The sequence below is a fragment of the Orussus abietinus genome, unplaced genomic scaffold, assembly GCF_000612105.2.
Source record: "Orussus abietinus isolate OABI.00-Male unplaced genomic scaffold, Oabi_2.0 scaffold671, whole genome shotgun sequence".
Lineage (NCBI taxonomy): Eukaryota > Metazoa > Arthropoda > Insecta > Hymenoptera > Orussidae > Orussus > Orussus abietinus.
The window spans coordinates 7,571-21,820 of NW_019394813.1; the positions used below are offsets into that span (position 1 = coordinate 7,571).

General features: G+C 42.4%; 1 protein-coding gene and 1 non-coding gene across 2 annotated transcripts; one reads left to right on the forward strand and one right to left on the reverse strand.

Moving 5' to 3' along the window:
- Positions 1 to 857: 857 nt before the first annotated feature.
- LOC105703345 (homeobox protein ceh-31) lies at positions 858 to 4,454 on the reverse strand. Its single transcript, XM_012431679.2, has 3 exons — positions 4,385 to 4,454; positions 1,609 to 1,939; positions 858 to 1,125 (listed from the first exon to the last, which is right to left on the reverse strand). The coding sequence occupies exons 1-3, from the start codon at positions 4,452 to 4,454 to the stop codon at positions 858 to 860; spliced, it is 669 nt and encodes a 222-aa protein (XP_012287102.2).
- Positions 4,455 to 8,100: 3,646 nt separating this feature from the next.
- Positions 8,101 to 8,207, forward strand: LOC111674113. The gene has a single exon (XR_002762279.1). It is a non-coding gene; the product is annotated as a U6 spliceosomal RNA (small nuclear RNA).
- The last annotated feature ends 6,043 nt before the right edge of the window (positions 8,208 to 14,250 follow it).

The window sequence follows — 14,250 nt, forward strand, 5'->3', positions numbered from 1 at the left end:
TCGAGTCCATGGATCTATGAAAAACTACAAGATGGAGCATAAACTGAGATTTCGCTGGAGATTGTATTTAAAAATATATGAAAGAACAAATGCCAGTAAAGGTTTTAATAGATACGTCGCATAACAGTGCCCGTAAGCATAACTGCAATAATTGGCTAGTCAAATTGCCGAACATTAGAACTAGATCAAATTTTCTGCAATTTCATTGACCAGTTCTTACCATTGTGCTTACATTTACCTTTACGCGAGATATCCGTCAATTATTAGTGAAATTATTTTGAAATTACTCACGATTTAATTATTCATATCCGTGTACTTCGAACTATTTAATATCCCTTTATAACAAGCGAGGACGCTATCAATCCAAGATGGCCGCCATCTTACATCTTAACTCACCCGCCTAGCGATATTATCCATTCTTTTCTCCACATATCCATAATTCAGTCCGAAATTCGTAAAATTATTCACTAATCACGCATTCAGGTTCTTCAACCTATTTTAATATCCCTTTATACCAGATGCGGACGCTATCGATCCAAGATGGCCGCCATCTTACATCTTAACTCACCCGCCTAGCGATATTCTCCATTCATTCCTCCACATATCCATAACCCAGTCCCAGATTCGCGAGATCATCCAAAATAAAAGATCATGCATCTCCAAATAAAAGATCTTTCGTTAAGAAAGGAGCATCACAAGAGCGACTGTAAAAATTCATATCTATACGAGGGTCTCGAGTCGCCTCCCTCGAGCGATCCACGTCAGCGAAACTGAGACTGGATCATCCTCGACGAGCAGCAAGTGGTGCACCTGCAGGTGTCCGGAATGCAGCCGTCGAATCCCGCGTTCAGGTTGGGTTAAAGAGGGCAGCCGTGGACGTAGGTGACGTTCCGGAAGAGGGCCGCGGCCGTGGAGAGGAACGCCGCTGTGGAGGCCGAAGACGGAGCCGCTGGCGGCGTTGGTGGAGGTGGATGCGACGACGTCGGTGTCTGCGAGTAGGGTGGACAGTAGGCGTCTATACTCCCGTGATGAAGACCGACTCCTCGCACGAGAAGCTCCTTCTCCACCGTCGCTTGATGACGGAGCTGCTCCAGTCTGAGCTGGTTCTGCCGTTTCCACTTCGTCCTGCGAACAAGTTGGCGAAAACCGCATCGGTCCTAAGTACACGTAGAAAAATCATTCATACTCTTAACAAACAAAAAAAATCTCACTTGTTTCGATAAACGTAAACAGATACAAAATGAACCTGCATGAATTTTTCAAGAAACTTTTTACGGAGCCCTGAGCAGAAAAAATGGTATTTAATGTCGCTTCACCGGGGCAAAGTGAAGTTTATGGTTGCAATATTGTTTACTAGATAAATATCGCACATTCGATCGAGTAGGATCAATAACATTCTCTTGGATGTTGTCGTGGATTTACCCTGTTAATTTAACAGGTAACTTTTTTGAAGGAAGCTCTCCTGTGGTTACATGTATGGTTGATGCCGTTGCAAATTATTTCGGCTACTTATGGAATTGTTATTGCGATAAGAGGGAAACTCTATTGGCAATGGCGTCCTTAGTACACCTTAATTTTTAGGGATTCCCAGCTGTCGGGAAGACCAACCTTCGGTTCTGGTACCAAGTTTTGACTTGAGTCTCCGACAAGGAAAGAGCGTCGGCCACGTCGCTGCGGTCCGCGACGCTCAAATATTTCTGACAACGAAATTTCCTCTCGAGGTAGGCGAGCTGTGCATGCGTGAATGCCGTACGTCTCCTTCGAGGCTTCCGACATCCAGGAGTCCCGGTGGAAGTGTTGCAGGATTTCTCAGAGGTGGCCGTTCCAGGAGGTGGGGAGAGAGTCGGGGGTGGACTGCCTAACCTGGTGCACGGACTGCTCCCAGGGTCGATCGTGTCCTCGGAATCCGAGTGCATCGCCGAGTCGTCCTCGGAATCGTCTGGAAAATCATCCAATTTGCCTTCATAAATCCTCCACTTCCGGCTGAACGAGCTCGAGATGAAAACTCGAGATATTCGGTGGGTCCAGACCGTTAAAACGAATATTGTAGTCTTCTAACCGATAAAGTATTCACTCAAGAAATCATCGATTTTAAGGTGATGCGAAAGTGGCGTGAAAAGGTCCCGTTTATGAAACATTTCTCCGAACTGAGGGTACCGAATCGTTTCAAATTTGACAATATGAATATAGAAGCTATAAAGAAGGTCCTGAAACGCACGAAATTTCAAATTTTTAAACATTTGTTTATGGGTATTTTTAAAATTTGTTATAAAAAATGAAATTTTAGGAGAGTCAGGACCTTCCTTATAGCCTCTATATTCACGTTGTGGAGTTTGAAACGATTTGGTACACCTAGTTCGGAGAATAGTAGCATGAACGATCAACCCCTCGTATGCCGCTTTCACACCCCCTTAACGCTCGAAATCATATGGACATCAGCTGGAAATCTTTGTAAATCACCACTAAAACACCGTCACAATTTTAAGAGCAAACGTTCCTATTCCCAAATCGCATCGTTACTTATCACGTGAAATCAAGGAGAATCGATTCTCAAAGAAGGAAATCGTTTTCGCCGATTTCCGCGCGAACAGCCCCTCGGCGTCAACTTTTCCGCTCGTTCCGCCCTCGATTTCCCGTGGCCATGTGTACCGGCGGATAATCCAATCCTACCCTGGCGTAAAGTCCATTACGAGGACAATCTCTGATTTCGAAGTCCAGGGCGCTAAACGATCCCGACAACGACGATCGGACCCGATGCCGGCTAATATGCGCTCCTGTCGCAGCAGGACGCGGATCCTTCGGTAAATCGGAGGCCTAACGAGCCCTAACGAATTTGTCCGCACCTCGAACCATCTGCAGGATTCCCCGTAATGGGAGCAGCCCTGGGGTGTCCCGGCACCCCCGTACGCTAATAGAAATAATAGATCGACTCTGCATGGGGTACCCCATAACGAGGATCCTGCCGCGGCCACGCGACCCCTCCCCGCCGAATAATGCCGGCTCGAGTCATCGATATTCATTGACCGGTGAAGATCACTTAACCGAGGCCCCAGCTTCTCTCATCGATCTCCTAGGATCAATTTCTTCCTCGTTAACCGCGCCAATGTATTGGTTCTCGTGACTCGACCGAAGACCGGCTTTACGTTGCACTATTTTCGTGGATACCATGAGTCTACGAAGAGACGGTGGAGTATAAAGTGAGATTTGATATTTTTCGTTAATTCAAAGAATTAATTATTCTTCGGTATTGTGCAAAGAAATATTTCTTTGGTTCGATAACACTTTTTTTTTTCCCTCAGTTTGGCCTTCATATTCACGTATTACTTTGTAAAGTTTGAAACGATTCGGTACATCTAGTTCGGGAGAAGGTTTCATGAACGATTGTCCCCACAAATGTCACTTTCACGTCCCCTTAAGGTGATATGAAAGTGTGGTATATGTGTACATACCAAAATGTAAAAAGATTTATAAAACTTTTCTCCAAACTGGGTGCACCAAATTATCTGAAACTTTAACACGTGATTATGGATGCTCTAAGGAAGTACGTGTTGTCCGTAAAATTTCATTTTTCGACAAAAAAAAATTAATTTTTTTGGTTCTTGATTGAGATAAGTACATTTTTTTCAGGATAAGATGGCCGATACCCTTTAATTTCTTTACGTCTTGAGTTTCACCCGTGGAGCGATTCCCACTTTTTCATTTATTTTGTATAGATCTATGGTGGGTACCCTGAGAGAAATTATTTACATTCTAGGCGAAATTAATTACTTACGGTATTTTAAATACTTCTTGTTAACGAAATTTCTTGAGCTCAGAAAAATTAATTATGTAAGAATCATTGATATCGCAACTGAAATTACGACAAGGAGGTATCAAGGGGAATTGGCCTCAAGTATTGAAAATATTAGTGAAAGTTATATCACTTTATGAGTAGAATGTTGTATTAAACTAAAACAGTTTAGCACTTGATAGAGAACAAATTATTAACGGCAAATAAATATTCTTTGAAGTCGATGCAAGTACGAGTTCACCGGTAACTGGCCGAGATTTGGCGACAAGCATCAAATATACTGTTAATTCAATTAAACTCCAGTTTGTTACAATTATCTGCTTAACTATATTTAATTGAAAATATCTAAGCTGCAAAGGTAACGTCGAAGTCGAATTTCTCAACCTCGATGACCCCGAAATTGGCTTAAAAATAAAGGAAAACAATATTTTATTTGAAAATATGTTATAAAATGAACACACCACATCCACATGGATCTTCCAAAGAAAAAAGAGACATAAAATCGCGATACTTTTTTAACAAGGTAGTCATACATTATGTCAAAACGTGTAAAGTCGCACTAGGAGGTTATCCAGGAGTTATGGGATCACGTACCTTGCATGCGATTGGCCAGGACGTCTCCCAACAGGTCCCTGATAAGGAACGACTTGTGCTCCTGCATCATGTCGCGAACAGCAGGCGCCGCCAACAACAAACAACGAACCGATGCGCGTCACCTCGAAAATCTGTAGGAACGCTCTCTTCAGTGCACCATTAAGCGCTGAGGGCGAATTCCATGGCGGACGATTGAACGCGCGAAAGCAGATCCACAAACGGCGATGCTTGTCCCCTGGGGTGTCATGTCGTCGGGACGCCCGGCGTCGTTCTGCGGCCTCCGGGTGCCCCGACCGCGGACGCGACTCCTCCACGAGGGCATTCCGCCCTCTCCTCGAATTAATCCGCCCGTTTATTTTGAACGGCGCCTCTAATGCCCGCGCGATTTCGCAGCCATTTTGAGGGTGGAGGCGCCGCGGCTCTCGGGGGTAGCCTCCCCATTGGAGGAGCTAAGCGCCTGGGAGAGGACGAGCCTCTGCCCCACGAGGCAGTCCATTGGTCGGGGCCGACCCTTCCCCGGAAGCACCCGCGGGATTCGCGGGGGTTGGTCGACCCCGGCTTCCCCGCCCGCCGCCCACGGAAGGAATGACGACTCACCCCGCGCGCTAAGCGCCCCAACGCCGAGGATGGAGGCTGCGGCGCTCGGGCGCAGTCGGCCGTCTTCGACTCCGCTCGGCTGCGCTCGGGCTCGAGCCACCGGAATGTCATCGTCTCCCGATTACAAGGAAAACGAACCCTACACCGGAAGGGAATAAATTGCCGGTGAAAATTGACCAGCCGAGGGAATTTGGATTTCTTCGTATCTTTTGTGGTTGTTAATGATTACGGTACAGGTTTTGTCACGACAGATTCAGGTTACGTTCACGCGCCTGTTATGAATACAGTTTTTAGGCGAGGTCACTCGTAAGTCGCGGTCGAAAAGAATATCCGTACCTTTGCCAAGGTTCATCTGAATTTCGGCGGAAAGTTTCCTAGGGATCTTGAAAAAAATCGAGGGTTTAAGAGGAAAGTACGGGGGTGTGGACACTCGGGAGCGCGCTTGAGCGCGAGCCATGGGGGAGTCATCGTTTCCCAATTACATGGGAAACGAATCTACTCGCGAAAAGGAATAAATTGCTGGTGAAAATTGGCTATTCGGGAGCGAACGGCACCAGAAGGGGGCGCGGCTCGAGTTGCTCTTCTCCGCAGGCTTATATTTTTCCCTGTAACATGTTTTTCCATTACCACCTTAATAAATTTCATTTGATAACGGATCGATCTAAAAAGTACAGACTGATAAATATATTTGATAAACGACTTATTGGGACGCTACAGGTAATGTTGGGAAAAATGATAACGATGAAATATTGATTAATTATGCGTTGACCGGAATTAGTCGGGCATGTTTTGCTGCGACTAACGATCACACGGTTCGTCTTTTTTCCCGTAACATGTTTTTCTGTTACCCCCCAAATGATTCTGTGCACCCAGGTTGGAGAAAAGTGTTATAAATATTTTAACGTTATTTATTCCTTAATAAACGGCATTTCATTACAGCTGAACCTAAAACGTACAGATTGCTCGATAAAAGTATTGAATTAATTAATATTCAAAAGCAAAACGTTGATACCGAAGAAATGACTTATTGGGACGTTACCATTAATGCCGTAATAATAAGTGATAATAATGAAACGTTGATTAATTATGCACTGACCGGAAAGAATAATTAGTCGGGCACGTTTCGTTGCGACTATCGATCACTCGTATCGCCTGTAAATAGGGGGCAATTTTATGCCGCCCTTCGCATCCGTTCCCGATTCGTTGCAAATGATTTTCCGTTTCCCTTGAAAACGTCGAAAGTCCTTTCGAGCGATTTCGCGAGTGCATCCCCGCCGGAAGACGAGTGCAGGTTGGGCGCACGTATTCGCATAAATACGGCCGAGAGAGCGGTGCAGTTTGCAATCCAGTAGTCTGTGCCTAGGGGTAGTTTGTGAGCGTAAATATGCATGATGCATGCTGGCTCCCCACTCTCCCACCCCCAGCCACAGCACCCTGTTAGTCTATTCACCGCACACTACTTATCTTTTGTATGCACCGCTGCTGTAGGTGCACCCTGCGGTAAACCCAGCCTAGCAAGGTATAAAAACATCCCGAGTACTCGCGGCTAAAGAAAACCCCGAATGGATCTGTCCTGGATACGGATGAATCGCGATCCCGACGATTCGGCCGCTCGACAAGAAACGACAAGTCGAATAATATCCGGCGATTTTTATTTATGCGAATTTGCATTACGCAGCTTTGGAGTACTTTTATCGTACTTACAGAGAAATTTGTTAGAAACTTTCATTGTTATAATTCGTACCGTTATAATGAAATAATATGTACTGTACGAATCGAATAATAACCGGCGACTCTTATTTATGCGAATTTGCATTACGCAGCTTTGGAGTACTTCCATCGTATTTATAAAAAAAATTCGTTACAAACCTTCAATGTTATAATTCGTATCGTTATAATAAAGTAATATGTACTGTACGAGTCGAATAATATCCGGCGACTCTTATTTATGCGAATTTGCGTTACGCAGCTTTGGAGTACTTTCATCGTATTCACAGAGAAATTCGTTACAAATCTTCATTATTATAATTCGTACCGTTCTCATAAAGTTATATGTCCTGTACGTGTCGAATTGTATTCGCCGATTTTTAATTATGTAAAATTACATTACTCAGTTTTGGAGTAGTTTTATGGTATTTTCAGAGAAACTCGGTTACAAATAGTGAGATGCTCCTTACATATCGTATCTTTACAACAAACTAGTATATAGATACTATCCGAGTTGAATAAAGCTCTAATAAGATTAATAATTTTATAACGTCACGTTTCGATTTTGTGAAATCTGGAAGGATTATGTAATAAATTAATAACATACTTCCAGCACGTCTGAAAAATATCTAAATATAATATAAACTATACTTGAATGAGTATACCATGTCTATACATTGAAACAAAGTCATAATATCGCAATATTTGTTTAGTAGGGTAGAGAGACGACTTCCACATCATGTCCAATTTGATAACGATCGTAGGTTAGGTTAGCAATCGGAAGAGCAGAGCTTGCCATTACCGACCATCCTATGAGGGACGCTCGAGTGAATTTCGGTTCGAGAGCGAACGCCTTGATTTGACGCCGCGACGCCTTGAGCGCTCAATTAAAACGGACACGACGGAGAAAAGCGAAGGGGCTCGTTGGTGGGATTTTCGGCAGAGCTAACGCGTGTGACTGCATAAAATCCAGCGAGCTGCGCATACCCGGCGCCATTTTAATGGAACCGAGGCACGAATCGCGGGCCTCGCGCGCCGCGGCGAGGCAGGCGCGCGTTCCTGAATTCATTAGGATTAACGTATGCAGGGGATTAATTCAAGGAGCGGCAAAGCGGCCGGGCCATCTTTTGAATAAAGTGAAACCGACAACTGAGCAAAGTGGATGAGCGAAAGTTCTAAGCTGCGCGGTGGTAGGAGACATTTGGACGATTTTAAATCATCCCCTATTTTGCCGACTAATCGTTTGGGTGTTCGATGACGCGGCAATAACGATGCGTCAACGGTTTCACCTTGTTGGTCAGGAGCGCGAGTAGTTACCGAAGGTGTCGACAGATGGCGCGCGGAACACTTTCTCGCAAGCGGTACGCGGCCAGAGCCGTGGTTTATATATAAGAATCCGGGATGGAACAAATGTACTTGCTTCGGCAGTACATATACTAAAATTGGAACGATACAGAGAAGATTAGCATGGCCCCTGCGCAAGGATGACACGCAAAATCGTGAAGCGTTCCACATTTTTTGCCGACTTCGACGAAATTACGTATAACCTCACATAAATAATACCCATGTACGAAAGAAATATTTGTTATGTATTAAAACTCAAGAAGAAATATATTTATGTAAAAATCAACTCGATGCGACGAACTGGCAAAGGGATTGAGAGAATTCATTTCTTATGTAATAATGCTAGTCCTAAGAATTTTAATTATTAATTTATGATTCTCAATGCGCGATCAGGGGGATTTTATAATACTTTATATTGGCGCTACAAAAGTTCCGTTTTATGGGAGTGGAATGTTATCTTTAATGTTTAATATTTAAATTAGCATTGACGAGTCGCTGATAAATCGTGAGGAGGTAATGAGTTAAACAGTAACGCCGGTGAATGAAGGATTTACAGCAAACGAGGGTATTTGTATTTGCAGCAAACGGGGGTCGTCAAAGACACCCTTTATGATTGAGAAGTAATTCGCACGATGAGTGGGGTTGCTTTCACTCGATTCCCACTCACCCTCGTCCAAATTGATGGTGATTTTGCTCCCAATGGGATGTGTCTTGCGATATATCTAAACGTCGAATAGCTTTGATTTCTCCCTTGTATTTCTGCTGCCGAAATTGCGAATCGATCGACAAAACCGGAAAGTAGGTTGACAATTCGAGAACGAGGCATTCTATAAATAATCCCCATCGATAATACCAATTGCGACCAATATTGGGGTAATAATATCAGATAATTTGCCCCGATACATTATAACGACAATCAGATGACCAAGAATAATCCCTTGAATTTCAAATTTTCATATCGGTTAATTTTAGTAACTTCTTTTTTTCTTCTTTTGGAATGGACAATTTATTGGAAATTTGGGAAAACTTTTTAAATTAAAATTCTGAAGATAAATGAGGTCTACATTTTCAAACTGTTCACATGTTGATGGACAGTCGTCTTTTATGATTTAGGGTGTAGCGGAAAAAAGTAGTGGTGTATGTACTCATGGAATCTTCAGATTAGGGGATAAAAAAGACCCCAAATTGGCGATAGTGATCTGTGGGGTGACGATTATAGGGTAATCTAACGGAAGGACTACCCTCCGCACTTGTCCCCATTATGTTCTGCTTGATGCCACTATAGGGTAAATTGTAGGGCGTGCCGAAAATAATTGCATACTTGGACCCGCGCTGTTTTTCAACATATGTGTGACAGATAACAACAATTCCCGGATACGTTCAATCAGGTAACGTTTGCGTCGCAAAGTCAGATATCTACAGCACTCATTTATAAATGTTGCTTCGAAAACTGCAAGTTAACGCATTGTACATATAGCTATAATCTGCGAATACAGGAAATATATCCCAATAATTACTAAGTAGTGAAATACACGTTTAGAAGTATTGTAACGTGTTTTGTCTAATATTCGCCTTTTTCACGACAAATTGAACGTCGACCCTGCGTTAATTTTACGTTACTATTTAGCGAACACAACCGTCATTTAAACATTAACTGTAAAACTTCTTATTTTGTTCCGATTATATTTCTTCTAGAAATATTTATTCGAGTGAAATAATTCTTCGAATTGACAAAATGTTTCTCTGACCCTATTCGAAGAAATATTTCTTTCGTTCCATGACAGTTTTTTCTTCGAATTTTCCGAGTATAACCGAATCTCAGCGATTATTAACCTTTCGTCTGTAAACATTTTTTCGGCACCTCCCGTCTGAAAACCTGGGTCTTTCACGTCCGGTCGTTTATTCACCCTGTTAATACCCTCAAAAAATTCCGAACGAATTCATCCTAGTATTGGACACCTTCAACTTGATGTGTCAATCATAAAATTGTAGAAAAATTAATCTTTTCATATACTTTTGTTAAACAAATTTGAGTTTGGACAGGTAAAAAAGGCAAAAAATCATGTATTAGGCATTAGTATTCACACAATATTATTATGATTGTTATAAAATTATTTACATTTTATTATTATAAAAAACATTTCTTTTATCGTCTATTTTACAAACTAAATTTTACATGGTTAACGAGCTACGCTGGAATTCTTTAAACGCGACTTTTCCAGAAAAGGGGTAACTGTCTTTTCGTCGCAGTTCGAGATCCCGAGAATGATCGCACAGACTCGGTTTGTGTCACTTCCGGGCACAAGGTGTGTCAAAGATTTGCACAGAGCGCTAACTGGGATGTCGAGTCTCTTGAAGCCTACTCGGCGAGAGCCGACACTCCAGGACGTACACAATCGCGATCAATGCCCTCGATCGCTGCGACGAATTGGTAAATACAGATAAAAGACAGAAGTGCTCCACGGTAGAGCGATTTAGAACAGTGAGGGACGGATCAAACCGCGAGGCCGCGGGAGCTTCGAAACCGTTAACAATCGGTGGAAACGCAAAATCCATTGACGTGCGCCCGTGCGTGTGAATATAACTGCCGGTGGATATCCAACACAGAGAGGCCGGCCTTCTGAATGGCATAAGCAAGGCCCTAACACACACGCTTTTCCCGTCAAACTCAGTTACGGGGCGATGTTTCACTTTGTGCCATTGAATACTCCGACATCCAGGGAGAAACGTCTGAAAAGCACCGAGACGGAGCGTCTGAAAGGCGAAATTGTTGGAAATAGAAAAAAAAAAAAAACTTGACGCAACTCTTCCGAGACGACGCAAGTGCAGATCTTCTCGGATGCTAGTTGTTCAAAGTTAACAGGAAGCTTCGAGACGGTCCTCGCTCAAAGAAGTCAATCGTCCGTCGACGTGGGCTCGTCGTTTCGCTCAAGGTGGATTTTGAGTATGATTGTAACACGAGGGATGTTTCTCTAGAAAGTGGAGATGAAAGATTTACTCCTTCGCATGGAAGAAAAAGGTACATGCACCTTTAAGGGGATGCGAAAGTGCCACCCGAAAGGGCAATCGTTCATGAAACTTTTCTTCGAACTAGGTGTACCGAATCGTTTCAAACTTTTCAATGGGTAGGCCCTAAGATAAGTCCCGACACTCATGAAATTTCATTTTGTATAAACAAATTTTGAAAACATCTATAAATCACTTTTTTAAAAATTGAAATTTTGTGGGGGTCAGGACCTTCTTTATAGCTTCCATTTTTACATTGTCAAGTTTGAAACGATTCCGCACCCTCGGTTCGGAGAAAAGTTTCATAAACGAGACCTCTTCACGCCACTTTCTCATCGCCTTAACAAAGGACGGCGTCCCTTCGTGAGATTTTTGGGTTACTTAACGATCACTTCGGTGCTTGGAATTAAATCTTTGTGTGGTACTAGACATCGGACATTACTAATAGCACGACAAGTCTCGTATTCATAATTTTCAGTAATCTTAAACGATGTAATACTTGAATAACTTCCAAGCATTAACTATTTCAAATTTTATCAGTACCAAGGAAGCACATTATTTCATGTGTTTCGACGTTTACCGTAAAGGCGAATATGGTAAAAATTCCCCCTCGATCCGTATGCGAAAGCGTAGCACGCTGTTATATTTCTTCCATTGGCAGGCGGAGGAGACACTCTCGAAGAATGATGGTTATGGGAAAAGAGTGCTTGAACACGGACGTTGGTCAGACTCCCGCGGCTCCAATTACGATTGAAAGTCCGCCTTCCATGACTGCGACTCTTCAGAACATACAGAAGGCACCCCGCCCTCGTCCCCTTACGGCCGTAGGTTTTTTTCTAGTGCGTGTTTCCATCGCGCGATCGTTCCGCAGCAAACACATCGATCCGTCTCTAATTTGTTGTTTCAGACTCGACGTCAATGACACATCGAGGCATTCGATATCGAGAATTCTCCGCAATCGTTGTCCATCGTGCCGGTATCTACAAAAATGGGGTTAACGACATTATTTAATAAATACCGTTTTATAATATTTATTTAATTTATATGAATATAAAAGTGCGCGTTACCATCGCGCGATCATTCTGCAGCAAACACATCGATGCGTCTCTAATTTGTTGTTTCAGACTCGACGTCAATGACACATCGAGGCATTCGATATCGAGAATTCCCCGCAATCGTTGTCCATCGTGCCGGTATCTGCAAAAATGGGGTTAACGACATTATTTAATAAATACCGTTTTATAATATTTATTTAATTTATATGAATATAAAATACACGTTTATACTTTATCAAGACGTCCATTTGTGAAACATTGCGACTAACTGTAGGAAGGATTCATCGAATTACAGGCCGATTACAGTGGACAGGAAATGACAATTACCTTGACAGAAATGCCCATGTAAATGTACACAATCATTGGTTAACTTCGATACCACAATAAATTGCAGTAAAATTACATTGTCTCTGTAATATCATTTTCAGTATCTAAGTTAACGAATAGTATAATGTAACATTACATTTAATTCAAGTAAAAATGCACAGATACGGTAAATATACAATATTATGTGGATTTATATATTTTCGAATGTATAATTTTTTTTCCATTTTACGTTTTTTTTTTGCGTGAAAATGTAATTATGAGGTGTGTCAAAATGTATGTACATTTCCATCGATTTTTATCAGTGTGTTCTATATTATTAGAATAGATCATAATACAAAATGGATTTACTCAGTTAACATTGTTCCGTTTCTCTTTCAGTCAGTAGATTTTGTTGTATGTATTTCAATCGATGAAATATAGGGTTCAAGGTGTGTATACGTGTGTATGGATCGCACACGACATGTCGATTACCCCTGTCGTTCGCATCATTTCAGTTTTCACTGAAAGTTCCGGGTAATCAAGGGATGATTGGCCCCACAAAGCTGCCTGATTGGCTCGTTTATGTTTGCGTAATGCTCGAGGCCAGTAAAAGACGTATGCTCGCCCCTCGTCGTCAAGATAATGCTTCTGGCACAGTTAAACATGGCGAGGAAGATCCGTTTTGTGGGTTGCCCGCTGTGTAAAAATAGATACCACCGTTTACAAACATGGAAACAAGCCTTTAACAATACGAGTAACAACGCCAATTGGCAGTACCTTATTACCATTAATTATCTACTCTCTAAAGGGTGTACTTAAGCACTTTGAAAACCTCGATTCGTCGTTCAAATTAAAGTCGATTGTTCCCCGGAGATAGGAATAAAAAAAAAGAAAGAAAAAAGAAACAAAAGCGCCACAACGCTTTATCGACGTTATTTCAGGAATTAATGAACGACCCCGAGAAAAATGCCGATACTCCTCCAGAGTAATCGAACCGTTATGATTGCTTTCGTTTAGTGCTCGCGAACTTTTATCGGAACTTTTTATCCACACCGTACCTCGGGAGATAATGCCTCCGTTTGTACCGCTGAGCACTGGGGTTGTATCGACGTGATGGGAAGTATCGATTTGCCAAACGGTATCGATGATCTCGCTTGTGTGGTCTCGAGGACATCCCACCTAAGAACACGTAACAAATCATGGTATTGTATTCAGTACTATTTACCGTTTCGCCAGCAATTACGCGGACTGCACGAAGTATTTTATGGTGACGAGATAAGTAAAATACAAGAGCATAGATTAAAGAAATTAATTGCAAATTGTATATAATAATATTTACCACTGTCAATGTGAAGCGGTGAGTCAAAAGCCTAGCTAGAGTTTCGAGCCAAATACATTTGCCTTCGCGTTGTTCTGTAAAAGTATGTACTTTAATGTCATCATCATTTGCACTATATTCGTTGAAAGTTACAATATATTCATTTAAATGAAAATTCGTTCGTTGAGAAAAGTTGTTTACTAGCATTTGGTTGATTTCAGAAAATGTTTCAGTTTAAAAACCGGTGTTTTCTCCCCATTGTCATCTCCACTAACCCGCTCGTCTCTCGTCCCTACAAATGAGGGAGAACAAGCCGAAAAGAGAATCCACTCACCGAAAAGGAATCGCGTAATTTTTCCAGCCACGAGAGCCAATCTCGATTAAACCGACCCACCTGAAACTCGACACGTAGAATATTTTCTCGTTCAGTGTTATCAAAGTATCGATATATTTCCCCGACAGGTACCGATATAGCGAGTCGGCGTCAGATCCCCGCGAAAGGAGGAGATCGAATAGGGCGGTGCGACGAGGTA

Coding starts and splice junctions, on each gene's coding strand:
- LOC105703345 (XM_012431679.2), bottom strand. CDS start 4,454: ATGATGCAGGAGCACAAGTCGTTCCTTATCAGGGACCTGTTGGGAGAC. Junction 1,940..4,384: donor CCTGGCCAATCGCATGCAAG/GTACGTGATCCC, acceptor ATGATTTTCCAG/ACGATTCCGAGGACGACTCG. Junction 1,126..1,608: donor ACTTGGTACCAGAACCGAAG/GTTGGTCTTCCC, acceptor ACTTGTTCGCAG/GACGAAGTGGAAACGGCAGA.